General features: G+C 39.1%; 1 protein-coding gene across 1 annotated transcript; it reads left to right on the forward strand.

Annotated features, from left to right (window-relative positions):
- Positions 1-18066: 18066 nt before the first annotated feature.
- Positions 18067-21075, forward strand: LOC127118422 (cytochrome b-c1 complex subunit 8-2, mitochondrial). Its single transcript, XM_051048618.1, has 2 exons — positions 18067-18331; positions 20781-21075. The coding sequence occupies exons 1-2, from the start codon at positions 18162-18164 to the stop codon at positions 20827-20829; spliced, it is 219 nt and encodes a 72-aa protein (XP_050904575.1). The 5' UTR covers positions 18067-18161; the 3' UTR covers positions 20830-21075.
- Positions 21076-21093: the final 18 nt, after the last annotated feature.

Genomic DNA, 21093 nt, shown 5'->3' on the forward strand with positions numbered 1-21093 from the left:
ACTATTTTTTAGACCAGGAAGTTTGCCGGTTAAATGAGTTTGTTTTAGGTATAACTAAATTATCATTTCTTATTATGTTAATTCTATTTAGCATTTAATATGTTTATGATCCTTCTAAATATCTAAAATTTTGTTTTTAGTCCCTCAAAATATTTCTTTCAAAGAATGGTCCTCATAAAAAATTTCATCCACACTTTTGGTCCCTCCTGCAACTTAGCGACGCATTTTACAACTTAACGATTGAATTAGCAACTGTTTTAACGATAATTTATTACTTAGTGGCTGAATTAGCGACAATTTTAGCGATAGTTTTAGTATTAGATACCAAAAATATGGATGGAAAATTTTAGGAGGACCATTCTTTGAAAGAAATATTTTGAGAGACTAAAAACGAAATTTGAGATATTTAGGAGGACCATAAATATATTTAACCATTCTATTTATGATATTTTTTCTGGCTATATGAGTCTTTGTTATTTGTGCAATGCTGGATATACGTGCATTTCTCGTCCATTTGTGACAGACAAGTTGTCGCTATCACAACTGGGTCCTTACAAGCCAAGAGATAAAGGAGTAGACATGCACATTTGAGAGGTATTGTGGAGTACATGAGAAGGATTGATGCATTGACTGTAGATGATGTCATCTGGACACTCTACACAGGACATATATGAAGGAGAATTGTCATCCAAGTTGTAACACCCCGATAAAATATGATAATTATTTAATTTAAGTTAATAGTATATTTATTAATTTAATTAAATAATTGGAATATTATTGGATTATTATTATTGGAATAATAAAGTTGGAATATATATAAAGAGTTCCATTTGGTAAAAAGGGTTTTTCACGTGAAAACCAGAGAAGCGACAGAAAGTGAGAAAAGGGCAAAGAGGAAGAGCAAGAGAAGAGGGGTTGAAGAAGGGAAAAGCTTGAAGTAAAGGATTTGCCGGATTAACTCAGGTAAGGGGGGTTTATCGTCGTTTAATGGGTATTATGGGTTAACATGTAATGGGTAGTAATAAGCCATTGAATTGACCCTAATTGGAATGAGGAATGCTGTAAATGGTGATGAATAAGTTATGTTAAAACTGTAATTGAATCTATATGTGGGTGAGTCGTAAATTTCTGGACGTGTAGCTTTTTACGGAATTGAAATCGGAGGTCCGGAAGTCCTCCGACGGCGAAAAATGCGGGGGATTCTGCATTCTGTTCGTGTTAGCGCAGGAACAGCTTTCTGTCTTGCGTTAACCGGTTAACCCAGGGTGTTAACCGGTTAACACTGTTATGAATTATGAGAATTGTTGTCTGTCTTGCGTTAACCGGTTAACCCAGGGCGTTAACCGGTTAACACTGTTAAAATTTGCTAGGAAGCGTGTTCTGTTTTGCGTTAACCGGTTAACCCAGGGCGTTAACCGGTTAACACTGTTGGAAAAGTGAAAATTTGATATTTAAATATTTTGGACATATTTGATGATTGGCCTATATTGGTGTATGATATAGTAGGGATCATTTCCCGTTGTTTTGAGCAGTATAGGTATTAGTAGAGTGTGCTAATACTGTGATTTATTATTTGGCATGATATGAATATGATTCTGTGATAAATATGCTGATAATGTATAATGGTATGCATAATGCTGTGAATATATCTATTATGTATGCAATTGTGGATGGACTGTTTATGGCTTAGAGTGTGAGCATATGTCCATTGTGGATTGTTGTTGATGGTTGCATGCTAGGTGATTTAGCGTGCATAGTATGGCCTTTATGGTGGTAGCTAATTCCCATGGTGAGGAATTAGTGAGTGAGTTATTGTGGATTGTTGTGGATGTTTGCATGCTAGGTGATTTAGCGTGCATAGCATAGCCCTTGGGGTGGTAGCTAATTCCCATGGTGAGGAATTAGTGAGTGAGTCACTAGGTCTCAAATGAGTGGGACTAGTGAGCTTGGTAGCCGTATCTGGGTTTGATCGGTGAGGTTGAACTATGTGTTCACGAATAGTCGGTACCGCATGCATGGAGTCTCATTGCATAATATATGTATGGCGTATAATACGAATGGATGTATTCCAATATTATACGTGTGTTTTGTGTTGGGTTGAGTATGATTATGATTTTGAGTTGATGTTGCCGTTGCTGAATGTGTGATCTGATTTGGGTGATGAAATGTGTTAATTTACTTAGCATTACATGATATTTTATAATGCTTATTATATCGATTGAGGAACTCACCCTTACAACTATGTTTCAGGTAACGAGCAGTGATTGAGTAGAAGCTAGTGCTTGGAGTCTAGTGTAGTTCCTTAGTGGGTCATGCTCTGGTAGATGTAACATCGGGACGGGATGTTTTACTTTGTTTTCATTTTGGTTGTTGAACAGTTTTACATGTAATGTGATTACATGGTTTGCATGATTGATTAGATCTCTATCCCTGCGAATTGTGCAATGTTTTATTTTGATTAATAAATGAGCATGACAATGTTATTATGGTGAACGGTGTGAAGTGTCAAGTGTGACACCCTTAAATTGCATATCTACTCTGATTTATATTTTGTTGAATTAATTAATTATTGGGGTATTTTAGAAGGGTGTTACATTAGTGGTATCAGAGCATAGTCGGTCGAGTCGAGTCGTAATTATTCTGTTTCCCTGTATGTGATAGGTGTTGTGTAACCCTATCAGTACTTATTGTTTTAGCTTGTTGGGTTCTCAGAATAGAGATGGCTGGAAGAGGTAGAGACGATGCTGCGATTGCTGAGGCTCTGGGTATGCTAGCTGGAGTACTTGGAGGAAATCCGAATGTTATGGGACTGGGAGCTGCTCGTCAACTGAGTGAGTTCCAGAAGAACAATCCTCCAATGTTCAAGGGAGCATACGATCCAGATGGTGCTCAGAAGTGGTTGAAGGAGATCGAGAGGATCTTCCGAGTGACTGAGTGTGCCGATAACCAGAAGGTCAGGTTCGGTACGCATATGCTGTCAGAGGAAGCAGATGATTGGTGGGTTGCTGCCCGCACTGAGTTGGAAGCTGTTGGGGGTGCTGAGATCACTTGGGCGGTGTTCAGAGAGAGATTCCTGAGGAAGTACTTTCCGGAGGATGTCAGAGGAAAGAAAGAGATAGAGTTCTTAGAATTGAAGCAGGGCAACCGGTCTGTTACTGAGTATGCTGCTAAGTTCACAGAGCTGTCGAAGTATTACACTCCCTATGATGAGGCTACTGGGGAATTTTCAAAATGTGTGAAGTTTGAGAACGGGTTACGTCCCGAGATCAAGCAGGCTATTGGGTATCAGCGGATTAGAGTGTTTTCTGACTTGGTTGACTGCTGCAGGATTTTTGAACAGGATACCAAGTCCAGAACGGAGAGCTATCAGCAGAGGGTTGATAGGAAAGGCAAGAATCAGAATGATCGTGGGAAACCGTATGCAGCTGGCAAAGGTTTCTAGAGACAGAGTGGGATGAGGAGACCTAGTGGGGGAGACTCCAGTGCCCCCTGCTAAGTGTTACAGATGTGGTCAGGCTGGACATCGTTTCCATGAGTGTACCAGTACTGATAAGAAGTGTTTCAAGTGTGGAAAAGGTGGACACTTGGCTGCAGAGTGCCGGTTGAAGACTATGACTTGTTTCAACTGTGGAGAGGTGGGTCATATCAGTCCACAGTGTCCTAAGCCGAAGAAAGAGAACCAGTCGGGAGGCAAGGTCTTTGCTTTATCGGGTTCTGAGACTTCTGCAGATGATCGTTTGATCCGAGGTACGTGTTATATTAATGGCTTCCCTCTTGTAGCTATTATTGACACAGGTGCGACTCATTCCTTTATATCTTTGGATTGTGCTGTGAAACTTAAATTAGAGATATCTGAGATGTATGGGAGTATGGTGATTGATACTCCTGCGAAGGGTTCAGTTACTACTACTTCAGTTTGTTTAAATTGTCCCTTGAGTATTTTTGGTAGAGACTTTGGGATGGACCTCGTGTGTCTTCCACTAGTGCAGATTGATGTTATCCTGGGTATGAACTGGTTGGTGTTTAACCGAGTTTCTATCAACTGTTTTGATAAGACTGTGATCTTTCCTGAGATTGAGGAAGGAAAGAGTTTGTTTCTATCAGCAAGGCAGGTGAATGAGGCAGTAGCAGATGGGGCAGAGTTGTTTATGCTGTTAGCGACTTTGGAGGCTAAAGATAAACTGGTGATTTGCGATCTAGCCGTGGTGTGTGATTTTCCTGATGTGTTTCCTGAAGAAGTGAATGAATTACCGCCAGAGCGTGAAGTTGAATTCTCGATTGATTTGGTACCTGGTACTAGGCCGATATCGATGGCTCCGTACCGTATGTCTGATGCTGAGTTAACTGAATTGAAGAGTCAGTTGGAAGATCTGTTGGATAAGAAATTTATTCGTCCGAGTGTGTCACCGTGGGGTGCACCAGTGTTATTGGTTAAGAAGAAAGAAGGTACTATGAGGTTGTGTGAGGACTACAGGCAACTGAATAAAGTGACGATCAAGAATCGGTATCCTTTGCCGAGGATTGATGATTTGATGGATCAGTTGGTTGGTGCGAGTGTGTTCAGCAAAATAGATTTGAGATCGGGGTATCATCAGATACGTGTGAAAACTGAGGATATTCAGAAGACTGCTTTCAGAACAAGGTATGGACATTATGAGTATTCTGTAATGCCTTTTGGTGTGACTAATGCGCCTGGAGTATTTATGGAGTATATGAATAGGATTTTCCATCCGTACCTAGACAAGTTTGTTGTGGTGTTTATTGACGATATTTTGGTGTATTCGAAATCTGAAGAAGAGCATGCTGAACATTTGAGAGTGGTTTTAGGAGTTCTACGAGAAAAGAAGTTATTTGCTAAACTGTCCAAGTGTGAATTTTGGTTAGAAGAGGTTAGTTTTCTTGGTCATGTGGTTTCAAGAGGTGGTGTTGCTGTTGATCCTTCTAAGATAGAAGCGGTATCTAAGTGGGAAGCTCCGAAGTCAGTTTCTGAGATAAGGAGTTTTCTTGGACTTGCAGGTTATTATAGGAAATTCATTGAGGGATTTTCTAAGTTGGCGTTACCGTTGACGATGTTGACTAGAAAGGGGCAAGCGTTTGTTTGGGACTCAAAATGTGAAGAAGGTTTCCAAGAGTTAAAGAGAAGGTTAACTACTGCTCCTATTCTGATATTACCAAGTCCGTCAGAACCATTTGAGGTTTACTGTGATGCTTCATTGTTGGGTTTGGGTGGTGTTTTGATGCAGAATAAGCAGGTTGTAGCTTATGCTTCGAGACAACTGAAGGTTCATGAGAGGAACTATCCGACACACGATTTAGAGTTGGCAGCTGTGGTATTTGTTCTGAAGTTATGGAGGAATTACTTGTATGGGTCAAGATTTGAGGTTTTCAGTGACCATAAAAGTTTAAAGTATTTGTTTGATCAGAAAGAGCTGAATATGAGACAGAGGAGATGGTTAGAGTTTCTGAAGGATTATGATTTTGGTTTGAATTACCATCCGGGTAAAGCAAACATAGTGGCTGATGCATTGAGTCGGAAATCATTGCATATGTCTATGTTAATGGTTAAGGAATTGGATTTAATTGAGCAGTTTAGAGACTTGAGTTTGGTGTGTGAGAGTACTCACAATAGTGTTAAATTGGGAATGTTGAAGTTAACGAGTGGTATTCTGGATGAGATTAGAGAGGGTCAGAAATCCGATGTGCTTTTGGTTGATAAGTTGACTCTAGTGAATCACGGTCAAGGTGGTGAATTCAGAGTTGATGAGAATGGTGTTTTGAAATTTGGTAATCGGGTGTGTATTCCGGATGTTACCGAACTTAAGAAGAGTATTCTTGAGGAAGGACATCGTAGTGGCCTGAGTATTCATCCCGGGGCTACAAAGATGTATCATGATTTGAAAAAGTTATTTTGGTGGCCGGGAATGAAAAGAGAAATTGCGAGTTTTGTTTATTCTTGTTTGACTTGTCAGAAGTCAAAGATTGAGCATCAGAAGCCGTCTGGGCTAATGCAACCGTTGGCTATTCCAGAGTGGAAGTGGGATAGTATCAGTATGGATTTTGTTTCTGGTTTACCGAGGACAATTAAGAATTTTGAAGCTATTTGGGTGATTGTTGATAGATTTACAAAATCGGCTCATTTCATTCCGATCAGAATGGATTATCCGTTAGAGAGATTAGCTGAGTTGTATATTGAGAAAATTGTAAGTTTGCATGGTATTCCGTCGAGTATTGTTTCGGACAGAGATCCTAGATTTACATCGAAGTTCTGGGAAGGTTTGCAGAAGGCTTTGGGAACTAAGCTGAGATTGAGTTCTGCATATCATCCGCAGACTGATGGTCAGACTGAGAGGACGATTCAGTCACTAGAGGATCTTTTAAGGGCTTGTGTTTTGGAAAAGGGAGGTGCTTGGGATTGTTATTTACCCTTGATTGAGTTTACCTACAACAATAGTTTTCATTCGAGCATTGGTATGGCACCGTTTGAAGCTTTGTATGGTAGGAGATGTCGGACACCTTTATGTTGGTATGAGTCCGGTGAGAGTGATGTGGTTGGACCGGAGATTGTTCAACAAACTACGGAAAAGATTAAGATGATTCAGGAGAAGATGAGGATTGCTCAGAGTCGTCAGAAGAGTTATCACGACAAGAGGAGGAAGTCACTTGAGTTTCAAGAGGGAGATCATGTGTTTCTTCGTGTTACTCCGATAACTGGGGTTGGTCGAGCTTGGAAGTCGAAGAAGCTGACACCTCGATTTATTGGTCCTTATCAGATTTTGGAGAGGATAGGGGAAGTAGCCTATCGTATCGCTTTACCGCCGTCACTTGCGAATTTGCATGAGGTTTTTCATGTGTCTCAGTTGAAGAGGTACATTCCTGATCCGTCGCATGTGGTCCAAGTAGATGATGTACAGGTGAGAGATAACCTGACTGTTGAAACATCACCTATGAGGATCGAGGATCGAGGGTTGAAGCAGTTGCGGGGTAAAGAGATTGTTTTGGTAAAGGTAGCTTGGGGAGGACCAGCAGGTGGCAATGTGACTTGGGAACTTGAGAGTCAGATGAAGGAGTCTTATCCAGAGTTATTCGCTTGAGGTATGTTTTCGAGGACGAAAACTCTTTTAGTGGGGGAGAGTTGTAACACCCCGATAAAATATGATAATTATTTAATTTAAGTTAATAGTATATTTATTAATTTAATTAAATAACTGGAATATTATTGGATTATTATTATTGGAATAATAAAGTTGGAATATATATAAAGAGTTCCATTTGATAAAAAGGGTTTTTCACGTGAAAACCAGAGAAGCGACAGAAAGTGAGAAAAGGGCAAAGAGGAAGAGCAAGAGAAGAGGGGTTGAAGAAGGGAAAAGCTTGAAGTAAAGGATTTGCCGGATTAACTCAGGTAAGGGGGGTTTATCGTCGTTTAATGGGTATTATGGGTTAACATGTAATGGATAGTAATAAGCCATTGAATTGACCCTAATTGGAATGAGGAATGCTGTAAATGGTGATGAATAAGTTATGTTAAAACTGTAATTGAATCTATATGTGGGTGAGTCGTAAATTTCTGGACGTGTAGCTTTTTACGGAATTGAAATCGGAGGTCTGGAAGTCCTCCGACGGCGAAAAATGCGGGGGATTCTGCATTCTGTTCGTGTTAGCGCAGGAACAGCTTTCTGTCTTGCGTTAACCGGTTAACCCAGGGTGTTAACCGGTTAACACTGTTATGAATTATGAGAATTGTTGTCTGTCTTGCGTTAACCGGTTAACCCAGGGCGTTAACCGGTTAACACTGTTAAAATTTGCTAGGAAGCGTGTTCTGTTTTGCGTTAACCGGTTAACCCAGGGCGTTAACCGGTTAACACTGTTGGAAAAGTGAAAATTTGATATTTAAATATTTTGGACATATTTGATGATTGGCCTATATTGGTGTATGATATAGTAGGGATCATTTCCCGTTGTTTTGAGCAGTATAGGTATTAGTAGAGTGTGCTAATACTGTGATTTATTATTTGGCATGATATGAATATGATTCTGTGATAAATATGCTGATAATGTATAATGGTATGCATAATGCTGTGAATATATCTATTATGTATGCAATTGTGGATGGACTGTTTATGGCTTAGAGTGTGAGCATATGTCCATTGTGGATTGTTGTTGATGGTTGCATGCTAGGTGATTTAGCGTGCATAGTATGGCCTTTATGGTGGTAGCTAATTCCCATGGTGAGGAATTAGTGAGTGAGTTATTGTGGATTGTTGTGGATGTTTGCATGCTAGGTGATTTAGCGTGCATAGCATAGCCCTTGGGGTGGTAGCTAATTCCCATGGTGAGGAATTAGTGAGTGAGTCACTAGGTCTCAAATGAGTGGGACTAGTGAGCTTGGTAGCCGTATCTGGGTTTGATCGGTGAGGTTGAACTATGTGTTCACGAATAGTCGGTACCGCATGCATGGAGTCTCATTGCATAATATATGTATGGCGTATAATACGAATGGATGTATTCCAATATTATACGTGTGTTTTGTGTTGGGTTGAGTATGATTATGATTTTGAGTTGATGTTGCCGTTGCTGAATGTGTGATCTGATTTGGGTGATGAAATGTGTTAATTTACTTAGCATTACATGATATTTTATAATGCTTATTATATCGATTGAGGAACTCACCCTTACAACTATGTTTCAGGTAACGAGCAGTGATTGAGTAGAAGCTAGTGCTTGGAGTCTAGTGTAGTTCCTTAGTGGGTCATGCTCTGGTAGATGTAACATCGGGACGGGATGTTTTACTTTGTTTTCATTTTGGTTGTTGAACAGTTTTACATGTAATGTGATTACATGGTTTGCATGATTGATTAGATCTCTATCCGCTGCGAATTGTGCAATGTTTTATTTTGATTAATAAATGAGCATGACAATGTTATTATGGTGAACGGTGTGAAGTGTCAAGTGTGACACCCTTAAATTGCATATCTACTCTGATTTATATTTTGTTGAATTAATTAATTATTGGGGTATTTTAGAAGGGTGTTACATTAGTGGTATCAGAGCATAGTCGGTCGAGTCGAGTCGTAATTATTCTGTTTCCCTGTATGTGATAGGTGTTGTGTAACCCTATCAGTACTTATTGTTTTAGCTTGTTGGGTTCTCAGAATAGAGATGGCTGGAAGAGGTAGAGACGATGCTGCGATTGCTGAGGCTCTGGGTATGCTAGCTGGAGTACTTGGAGGAAATCCGAATGTTGTGGGACTGGGAGCTGCTCGTCAACTGAGTGAGTTCCAGAAGAACAATCCTCCAATGTTCAAGGGAGCATACGATCCAGATGGTGCTCAGAAGTGGTTGAAGGAGATCGAGAGGATCTTCCGAGTGACTGAGTGTGCCGATAACCAGAAGGTCAGGTTCGGTACGCATATGCTGTCAGAGGAAGCAGATGATTGGTGGGTTGCTGCCCGCACTGAGTTGGAAGCTGTTGGGGGTGCTGAGATCACTTGGGCGGTGTTCAGAGAGAGATTCCTGAGGAAGTACTTTCCGGAGGATGTCAGAGGAAAGAAAGAGATAGAGTTCTTAGAATTGAAGCAGGGCAACCGGTCTGTTACTGAGTATGCTGCTAAGTTCACAGAGCTGTCGAAGTATTACACTCCCTATGATGAGGCTACTGGGGAATTTTCAAAATGTGTGAAGTTTGAGAACGGGTTACGTCCCGAGATCAAGCAGGCTATTGGGTATCAGCGGATTAGAGTGTTTTCTGACTTGGTTGACTGCTGCAGGATTTTTGAACAGGATACCAAGTCCAGAACGGAGAGCTATCAGCAGAGGGTTGATAGGAAAGGCAAGAATCAGAATGATCGTGGGAAACCGTATGCAGCTGGCAAAGGTTTCTAGAGACAGAGTGGGATGAGGAGACCTAGTGGGGGAGACTCCAGTGCCCCCTGCTAAGTGTTACAGATGTGGTCAGGCTGGACATCGTTTCCATGAGTGTACCAGTACTGATAAGAAGTGTTTCAAGTGTGGAAAAGGTGGACACTTGGCTGCAGAGTGCCGGTTGAAGACTATGACTTGTTTCAACTGTGGAGAGGTGGGTCATATCAGTCCACAGTGTCCTAAGCCGAAGAAAGAGAACCAGTCGGGAGGCAAGGTCTTTGCTTTATCGGGTTCTGAGACTTCTGCAGATGATCGTTTGATCCGAGGTACGTGTTATATTAATGGCTTCCCTCTTGTAGCTATTATTGACACAGGTGCGACTCATTCCTTTATATCTTTGGATTGTGCTGTGAAACTTAAATTAGAGATATCTGAGATGTATGGGAGTATGGTGATTGATACTCCTGTTCTTGGTATTCAATCACTCTTCATCCTGATCATCTGAAAGCCGAGGCTATTCATATCGACAGGTTCACAGTGGATTGAATAGGGGCAGCTGTAACACCTCAAAATTTGCCCTCCTCTCTTGGGACTAGCTTAACATATTGCATTGCATTTCTTAGGTCATTAGTCATTAGCATGTTGCATATCATGTGGCTACTTTGTGCAAATCGTCCTCCTATGTCTTGGTCAGAAGATAAAAGGTTGATGTATGCAAGCCTGAGGGTTTCATTGATTGAATTGATCATTAATCACCTGAGGGTTTGTGGTACAAATTAGGGTTTATTGATTCTCAAGGGGGTTGAGCTTCATCTTGGTTGAAATGGTACATCATCATCATCATGGTCTTGTCATCACCAAGAGGTTCATTGTTCATGATCAGATACCTTGAGATTAGGGTTTTGACCTCTGGTCAACCCTAATCAGTTGTATTGTACCAATCAGGGCTTGGCAAGGAGATGAGGTTTTCAATGGATATGGGGATCATCATATGGTTATTTTGAGCTTATGGAAGCTAGGGTTTCATTTTTGAGCCATGGCATCAGGAGTTTGAAGCTCAATTTGATCAGTGCATAGCCAGATTTATCTATCAGTCAGCAAAGTCAACTGTCAGTCAACTGTTGGATTTGGAGGTGGGAAGTGATTAGAAATACTCCATTCATGTTCAAACAAGTCTCATTTTACATCTCAAACACTCACATTGAAGGATTTGAGGTCATACCAAAAGTTTCCAAAAGGAAAAATGACCTATGGTTTCAAGTTTCCAAAAAGTGGCAAGTTTTTGGAACGACTTCAACTCAACTTTCCATCATCAAAAAATCTTCAAATGGAATTTTGTTGAACATGAAAGTTGTAGATCTTTTACTCCCATTTCCAAAAAGTCCAAGATCGTGAGAATCGGATGAACGGTTGAGGAGATATGATCAAATTACCACCGAGCGTGCATGGCAAAATTTTCCATGTATTGATACATACGAATTTCGCATCGATGCATGCAAGGCAAAAAGTGCTATGTATCGATGCATACGAGTTATGTGTCGATGCATACTGTTAAAAAGTGCTATGTATTGATACATACGAGTTATGTGTCGATGCATACTGTTAAAAAGTGCTATGTATTGATACATACGAGTTATGTGTCGATGCATACTGTTAAAAAGTGCTATGTATTGATACATACGAGTTATGTATCGATCCATACTGTTAAAAAGTGCTATGTATTGATACGTACGAGTTATGTATCGATCCATACTGTTAAAAATGTGTTATGCATCGATGCAGGAGCTTTTGTATCAATACATAACTCTGTTTTGAGCTCTCATACAGCACTGTTCACGTCCATATTACTTCATGCACCATTTTCATGCACAAGGGTGAAAATCCCATTTTGTCAAAACACCTCCACTTTTAATCATTTCCATTTACCAATTGGTTAATCATGTTTAGAGGGTGATTAGTAGAGAGTATTTAAACCAAAACCCTAACAGAAATGACACTTCACAATTTCAGATCTAACAAACTTTCCCTCCAAAAACCTCTCAATTCTCTCAAATTTTTCTACACTTTTTTCATCATTTCTCATTGAATTCTTCATCAATTTTGCTCATTCTTGTTGGATCTATCCTCTACAAGTGTTGGTGAAGGACTGTTTCACAAGATCAAGGCCATAGCATTGCAGAATCGTGACTGTTGCAATCTCCCTCATCCATGGCATTTTGTTGATTTTTCGATCTGGAGCACAATTGAGCTGAGGCACGTATTCCATTCAACTTCCATATCATTGATCTTCATCTGTTTTTGCATTTTGGACCTTGAAGAGCACGATTCAACATCTGCCATCATCACAAGGTAAATTTTCGATCTCCTTAATTGCTCAAATCATGACATGGCTTTGATAGATCTTTCAACGTAGAGTAGCATGCAACTTGTGGTTTTGAATTTGGTTGAGTATCTAGTGAGAAATCTTGGATTTAAGTTTGATGTACCAATGTTCTTTTGCTCGATCCGGTTAATATGTTGAGAGTTAGGTCAAATGCTTGCCATATCCATGATGTACGTGATTAGACGGTTCCATTGATATATGATTTGCTCATTTTGGTTGAAGTTTGTTCATGACGAATTTTCTGGAATTTGTTTGATGTTCTTGATGAAGAACACGATGCAGAACGTGTTTGATCCATATGCTTCCATTCTGTTTCGAATTTTCTGTTTCCCGCTAGCCTAGGCCAATCATAGCGCGCCACCGAATTAATGAAAACGGCAGCGTTTTGGCTTCGCTGTGCATATTTACCAAAATGCCATTTCAGCATTAATTCATTTCTTATTTCATTTTCTTTTTTTCATTTTTCATTTCATTTTGATCTTGCATGTTTAAAAATCCATAAGTTCTTCATTTCTTGTCCAAATTTGATGAGACTTTTTGCATTATTCTCCTTGTGATGTGTAGTTTTTTATGGTGATTTTTATTATTTTTTGCACGTGTGAAAAAATAAATTGCCTAGGGTTTGATTGAATGTGTTCATTTTGTATATGCTTTGCCATTTCATTCATAAAATAATGATGCTTCCAAAGAAATTGATGAAATTTTTTGTGCTTATTCTGGACTCTTTGATGGTGATTTTGGTATGTAGTTTGTAATTTTTGGATCCCTGGTTGAGGAGATATGAGCTTTTGATTAGAGGTGTGACAATTTGTGTCACACCAAGCATTGTGAACTTCATGATTTTATTTTCCATTCCTATGGATATTGGATTGAGCCAAATTTTTGCATGATTGAGCATTGGTATGTTTAGGTGACATGTGAATTTTTCTGGATTTATTGATGGCATTTCCTAATTGATTGGAATTTTCTCCTCTGTTTGGTCATTTTGTGATTTTTTGTGACACATGTTACCATTTGATTTGTGAAATGCTGGTCATTGATTGGATGAATGTGAAATTTGGTGGAGTGATTCTAGACACATTATAGGTCATTGTGGTTTTGATCCCATTCATTTATCATGTATTGTCACTGTTTTATGATTGATGGAAGTTGGCGCTTGTTTTGATACCATGTGTTGGCTTGTTTGAACTTGTCTGAACTTTATGAATTTAATTTCCCTACTTCCACTTGTCCAAATGAGCTGAAAATTGATATGCTACTCATTGAATGTGTTCTGTTTAGACTGGAATTTTTGTGGAATTTATTGAGCTGTTTGGATATTGATTTGGTGGTGATCATTCTGTTTGCTCTAATATGGTTCCAAAGTGCATAGTTTGGCATGTTTTGTATGTGAAATGAATTTGGTACATAGTTTTGGTGTGAGACCAATTGGATTCTCTTTTTGCTTGATAAATCTTGGTTTTGATTAATTTTCACTTGCTGTTTTGGATTTTTCACCTCCTTTGGACCCTAGGCTTGTCCTAGTGGTCTTGTTTCTCACTTTTGAATTGTGTTTCAGGTTGAGATGCAAAAGCCTTAAAGGAGAATAATGCAAGTTGATTAAATTGAGTTTGGTTGCTTGTTGTGGACTAACTTGTGTGTTTTGTAGGATGCTTGGCTTACTTGAGTTGATTGTGCTTTGCACATTGCATTGTCTGATTGTATTGTCTGTTGATTCTTAACTTGTTTGTTTTGACTGTGTGATCGGTATACTGACTGTGCTTGATTGATTCCAGGTACCATAGTCGCTTTAGTTCTTTAAGAACTTGCTGTGCTGCTGCTTGGTTGTATAAACCAGTTGAGGTAGACTCTCTTGTCTCCATGTAGTCTGGAAGACCTGGCTTGTTATTTAGCCAGGCAACTGTCTGAAGTCCTCCTTAAGAGGCGATGTTTGTGATTGTTTACTTTTGTCCCCAAGCAGGTGAAGACCTCTATGAGACAATTGGCGGAACCCAAGGGATGTGCAATCCATCCCCCGCTATTCTGTTGAGTCGTCCCTCTGCTCACACCACTGTGTTGATGCATTGGGACATTAACCCAAGATCTTGTACATTTGTACAGTCGAGTCAGAGTCATGAGTGTAGAAGGGTCCCTCCTTCCTGGACCCACGCTCCTTTGTCTGAAGCTCTCCCTGGCCAGGGATAAGAGCTGTGAAGTCTCATCTTCACTCACCTTTCATCTGCTTCACCCTGACTCTCAATGTCAGGGTTAAGAGCGAACACTACCCTGTACAGTTGACTTGCCTTGGCAGTCTAACCCCTTTGTTTGAGTCTCACTTGACTGGATATAGTGTGTGTTATGTGAATGTTTGCTTTATTTTGATTGAGCATGTGTGTTTTGCTTTTTCCCGGCTAGGATTAGCTTGCTGTTGAGCAAGTTAGGATAGAAACCATAACATAGGGCAATGATGCATGATAACACTAGGCTCGAGTACAGCTCCCTAGTAGTGTGTCTCCCTTTGTATCTGGTCAGAATTTCTTTCCCTTTCAGGGGAACTACGTCGCCCTGATCCTCATACCAGATGAGGTACGTAGGCAGGAGACCGAGCGAGGTCTCTCTGGGCACTTTTTTTTCTTCTTTGTGTGTGTGCTTGACAGTTATAGGCTCGAGTTCCCGACTCCCTATTAACTTGTTGGTTGTTGTGTGTCAGGATATGGATGTAAGCCCACCGATTGGCTGTCCGTATCCTGATTGTGTTTGTTTGGTTCGGAAGCCGATGTAAGTCCAGCGATTGGCATTCGGGTTCCAAGTTTGCCTGTGTTTGTGTTCGTTTGTTTGGCGTGCGTGAGCCGAACTACGGCAACTCTGATTCTCGTTCCAGACGAGATACGTAGGCATAGGACGCGATGTCCTAGCGAGCCCTCTTCTTCTTCCCCCCACCTGTGTTGTCTTCAGTGCGTGTGTGTGCGATGTTTGTTTAGCAACCTTTTCTTTCTTTTAGAGCGTGGATCCCGTCGAGTACGACGGACGTGAGGGGTGCTAATACCTTCCCCTTGCGTAACCGACTCCCGATCCCATTCTCTTTGGTCGCGAGACCATCTCTTTCCCAGGTTTACTCTGAGCGTTTCCTTTCCCTCTTTTTGGATAAATAACGCACGGTGGCGGCTCTGTGTTGTTTTTGTTTTAGCCCGCCTGTTGTTTTTCACGGATGCGACACAATGTCTCTACTCAGTCCACACGAACGGGTTCCTTCAATCTCAGTGCTAGCTGGTACGAATGAAGGCTTTGAGTGAGAGAGAGAGAGAGGGAAACGAAATTCCAAGTCTTCACTTGAGTTTCAGTGATAATGCTTCTACCCAAGGGTTCTATTTATAGAACCATATGCGTGGGCTTCAAGCTAAAAAGCCCACTTAAGTGTATTTTGGCCCATATCTTATAATATGCCCAAAATCACTTAAGCGTGTGGTACCTTACCATATTTCGTATTCCACTTAAGTGCACCGTACCTTACGATGTTCCTTAGTTACTCTATCTCTCATCAATCCGTCCTTTGTGTGTGACCCTGTAGGTTTTCGCGACGTTGACAATTATATTAAATCACACATTTAACATAATAAACAGTGAGCGGTTCTAGCAACACATCACTGCTACCCAAGTCACGAAAATGTCATGTGATCTGACAAGTCCTTCTGTGATAATAATTATGTGTATAATTACCCCTTTGCCCTTATGTCTATATTGAACACAAGGTATAGACCGTGTCATCCTTGTCCAGTTCAATATTGGGCCCATAGACATTTATCCTGTTACGCAGGATGGGCAAATTCCATCTAGGTCACCCATGTCCCTCAGCATGCTTCGTGGAGTACCCATCAACTGTCTTTATGGTTATCCAGTTACGGACAACGTTGGATCAGCAATAAAGCACTCGACTCTACATCTAGGATCCATAGTGGTTTCAGGTCGAAGAGTGGTATACACCATTATCACCATGAGAATAACTTATGACACTTTGCATAACTTTCTATATAGTATTCTCATAGCGGGTCAATCCGGTATAAATATTACTCTTAATATTCATACCTTTGTTTAAGACTTGATAACTCTTTATCCATGATCCATGAGATATGATCATCAATCTACAAACATAATAGTCTTAATGCTTTAATGTTATCCCACTTCACAATAAAGCTCGACTACAGATACTTTAAGAATAGTGTCCTTATGTTTAATGTGATCTCATGATTAAGTCATACTTGATACATTAAACGGACTAGCTATTCTAGGGACTTTATTAATCAAACATAATAAAGAAAAAGCCTTTTATTAATTAATAAATAATTCGATACAAGTACCAAAAGTATTGGCCTCTAGGGCTTACACCAACAATATAATGGATAAGGAAGTCGATGACATTACATTTTTTTCTGGTTACCTGCAATGGAAGGGGTTAGTGGTTAGACACTTACTTGAGAGGTGCATGTGCCAGTATGGATATGTACAAGACATCCCACGACCAATCCCTACTATTCCATCTGAGGGCATTGGTAGTTGGTTTCGTGCTAACATTATGAGTTATGCACGATCCATTAGAGATCGTGTAGTAGAGGTTCTATTCTCTGTGAAGTGTGTGGATGGGTATTTGGATTGGTACCTTACTGTATCACACCATCGCACCATCCCACCTAGACAGCATGAAGATGATGCTGGACTTTCTCATGTTGGATCTTCACATGATGGTTCTTCTCATGCTGATGTTGGAGTACCTTCTAATGACATGGTGCCACCTTCACCGCATCCACATGGTGCAGATGATAACAAACATTATGGATAACCTCATGGATTTAGTGAACCCAAATGACAAGTTTTATAGTTTGGCAACGCAGGAAGCACACATAGCCTGTGGAAGGTCTATTTAGATATTTGATTTAAGATTTGTATTATTTGTATATTTTGTAACTCAGACTATTTAGCACTAACTTTTTATTACATAATATTTTGTCGATTACATGTTTGAAAGATGAACATAACTTAACGTATTACAACAAGCATAAAATAACAATAAGGAACACGAGAACTTAGATACTACTAGATGATTTTGGATGTTTCAACATATTGATTATGTTGTCCACAAATCTAGAGATTGTCACATCAAACTCAATTGGCCCTTTAGTTAGCCTACGTTGATATGTTTTCCACATAGTTTTCATATCTTCATCGATCTTCAACTCAATAAGGTTGTATTTCACCATGCAATCTGCCCCTTAGTTAGCCTACGTTGATATGTTTTCCACATAGCTTTCATATCTTCATCGATCTTCAACTCAATAAGGTTGTATTTTACCATGCAATCTGTATCAATCTAATCTTCACGAAACTCGATCTTTCTCACCTTTCTATTATCAGTATCCGACAATAATTCATTCAACTTGGATGTAAAGGAGGCGAGACATATGGCACCCTCCAGAAGTTGAAACTCTAGGAGACTTTTCGTCCCGTTGAAGTACTCTTCTATCTTTGAACAGAAACTGAAGAAGATGCATTGTATGATGTTATGCAAGTTAACAACATCGAATATTTTGCACATACTATCGAATATTCAGTGCAGCGAATATTTTGCACATACTATCGAATATTTTGGTCAATACCAAATTTTTTGTTTAGCTACAACATGTTTCATCCTGATATTTTATCTTAACTTTTCACAAAGGTAACTTGAGTATTATTGAAATATGGGGGTGATAGGTTTAAAATGAGGGGTGGCAGTTAAAGTAAATGAAAATAATCAAACCCGGCCCAACAGAAAACAGCCGCCAATAATAAACCAAACAGAAAAAACGCTAGGGTATTTTTTTTCATTTCGCATTCTCCTCCTCATTCTCGTTCGTTCATTCCTTAGCGTTTTTTGTTGAATCCAATCCAATCGAAGAAGAAGAAGATGGGAAAAAATATTGTGCCGGTGAAATCTGTTGTGTATGCTCTTTCTCCTTTCCAGCAGAAAATCATGAGCGGTTTGTGGAAGGATTTGCCAACCAAAATTCATCACAAGGTCTCCGAAAATTGGATCAGCGCTATTCTCTTGGTTACTCCCGTCGTCGGCACTTACTCGTAATTTCTTCACCTCTCTTTTACTTATATGTATTTGATGCACCCGTTTTTATTATTCTTGATGTTGTTGTTAGAAACGAGATATTTGATTTCGCGGTTATGATTTGTTCGGATCTTAATTATCTCATAGGAATTAGCCAGATCCGGATTGAGATTTGTATTTATGTTTTGATCTTAGGGTTGAATTTGCTAAGAGAAAGGAAAAAATCGTATGAATGAATACTGAATTACAATATTCAATATTGTTTGAAATGGTTATTTTGTTGCCCTATAAATTTGATACTGAAATTGTTGCCTTTGTTACTTTGATATCGAACCGCTTGTTGTTGTTATATTTGTTGATTTTAAATGAAATTGATTTGGTTAAAGTTGAGTTTGAAAGTTAAGACTGAAGGTGTGTTAGGTGCTTGTATGACACCGATTCAACACTTACACACCGGGGTACATTCTTTTCAACTATGATTAGTGTATAGGTGTCTATGAGTTAGTGTGTGTCGGGGGCTTCATAGGTTTTAAATGAAGTTGTCTATATTTGTTGTTGTTTTTTCTTTGAAAGCAAGTTTGAGGTAAACTTGGATTTTGAATCGAAGTCATGATTGCCGGATGAAATCACTCCACATTTTCCAGCTTGCATTCAGACATCACTTAGTTCGGTATGTTTTTCAATGGATTGGTGTCTTCTTTGGGTTAAGTCGCAATTGTTTTTCCCTTGGATTTTGTATTGAAAAATTAAAATCTTCATTTTGAAGCTATGAAGTCTGAAGTAAACTTCCAATAGTATTCTTAATGGATTTCAATAATAACTAATTGATCATATCATCCATGTCTCTCTGTGTCTGTGTGTGGTGTCAATATGAGTATGACAGGGTGGTTTTCTGATGTCCCTTCATCAATATATTTATTCCCTGTTTCTGTAGTATCATTTGATATTGCCTGCTTTAGTTTGATTCCTCCAGAAAACATGGTATGCCAATGAATATTTTTGACTTTGTTATGCCTCCAATTGGGGGTAATATATGGTAATATTTAAATCATATGAAGTGAGAAGGGCGGGTTAATGCGAGAGATGAGAGGGTATAATAAGAACTGTTTGATCAAAATAAATGATCAAGATTAAATTTCTAAATTAAAAGAGCACATCTTTATTGTTCACCCCCAAATTTCTCTTAAATGCTGTTGGTATCTCTCTCACTGGCACACATTCTTTCCTTTTTCGATTGCTGAATCAGTGTTTAGATTCAAGTTTGATGCTTCTTATGCAAGAAACACCACCCTGCACAATTCATCTAACATTTAAGTAGACTGCTTCTTGTTTTTGTATTGGAATTTTAAGAGCTTCTTCATAATGAAGTCATAATTCTTTACTTTCATCTTTTTCAACATTATATGTGAAGCATTGGTTTCCTCTTGGTTATTTGAACTTATTCATGATTACTCTGGTAGAAAAAAGTATGTGTTTCAATTTATTTATTTTTGAGAAGAAGTAACTCAAAGATCATGGTTCAGTTGGGATTGTTCGAAGGTGAAGGTGCTGCTAGTTTAGATTTGCAGGTAGGACAATTTTTATTTGACTCAAATGCGGGGGATGAGAGTTTTAGCCTTGAGACTTGTGAATTGTGCCCAAGGGAGGAGAGAACAGATGAAAGAAGAAAGTAAAAAAGATCACATGCAGTTTTAAAATGATATTTGATCCAAACCAATCAGTTTTATATAGCGATTATGATTTTATTTTCTCATCTCTCACCTTAACTCACTCCTCTTATTTGACATCTCCCCTATATATAAGAACATCAGAACTCATGAAAGTTAATCATTTATAGTACCCAGTATAGCAATTCATTCACAACACACAATTAATAGATATATCAAAAATGGTGGCATGACATATTCAGTACTTTGTGGGTGTTCTCCTAAGGGTGAAAGATAGTGTTTGTTTCGTCATTTTGGCCATGGCCCTGATTTTTTTCTTCTATATAATATATCACGACAATACCTCATTAAAATAGTTATTTGAGTGGTTAAAATGAGCATGCTCACACTTTTGTGTTGCACAAATATCGTGATAACTTTCATAATTACCACTAGTCCCATGGTATAAAGGCTGACCTCTTGAGATTCATTTCAGAATTTATTGAATAGTTGAATAGGTCAAGTTGTCAATTGTATAGAATCAAGGCTTATTATTAAACTAAATGATGCCCTTCATGGCATTTTTGACATTAATTTAATGAAATGTTAATGGGGAAAATGTTGTGTTTTGACACGGACAAGAGAAATATTGATGCATTTTTGTTGTGATTACAAGCTGTATCTTGTTTTTATCTTTTAAAAAAATGCATTTCCCTGTTAGCGATGTATTGTGTATTCTGGGCATCTTAGCATAACATATCAATCTCTAGCAGGTGGTGGTTAACTTGTATGTATGTATGGTTAATGTCTATGAATGCAGGTATGCTATGCACTACGTGGAACAGGAGAAGCTGCACCACAGGTACTGAGCTCATGCGAGGATACATTGGATAATCTTCAAGTTTCATGTTCTTAATTTTGTTCAGCTAGTCAATAATGTGACATTTGTGAAATTAGCTATGGCCCTGTAGTTGTGATATTTTGAGCTTTAGCTGTTTCCACTATGAAGAATTTTATTGATAGCTTTCTTTGTTTTACATATCTACATGTAACAAAAGATAATCTATGTCTGTCAATAATCTTATGATGAGTGCCAAAATAAGTTTATATGTCAACCACTGGAGTGGTATGTG

The sequence above is a fragment of the Lathyrus oleraceus genome, chromosome 2, assembly GCF_024323335.1.
Source record: "Lathyrus oleraceus cultivar Zhongwan6 chromosome 2, CAAS_Psat_ZW6_1.0, whole genome shotgun sequence".
Taxonomy (NCBI): Eukaryota; Viridiplantae; Streptophyta; class Magnoliopsida; order Fabales; family Fabaceae; genus Lathyrus; species Lathyrus oleraceus.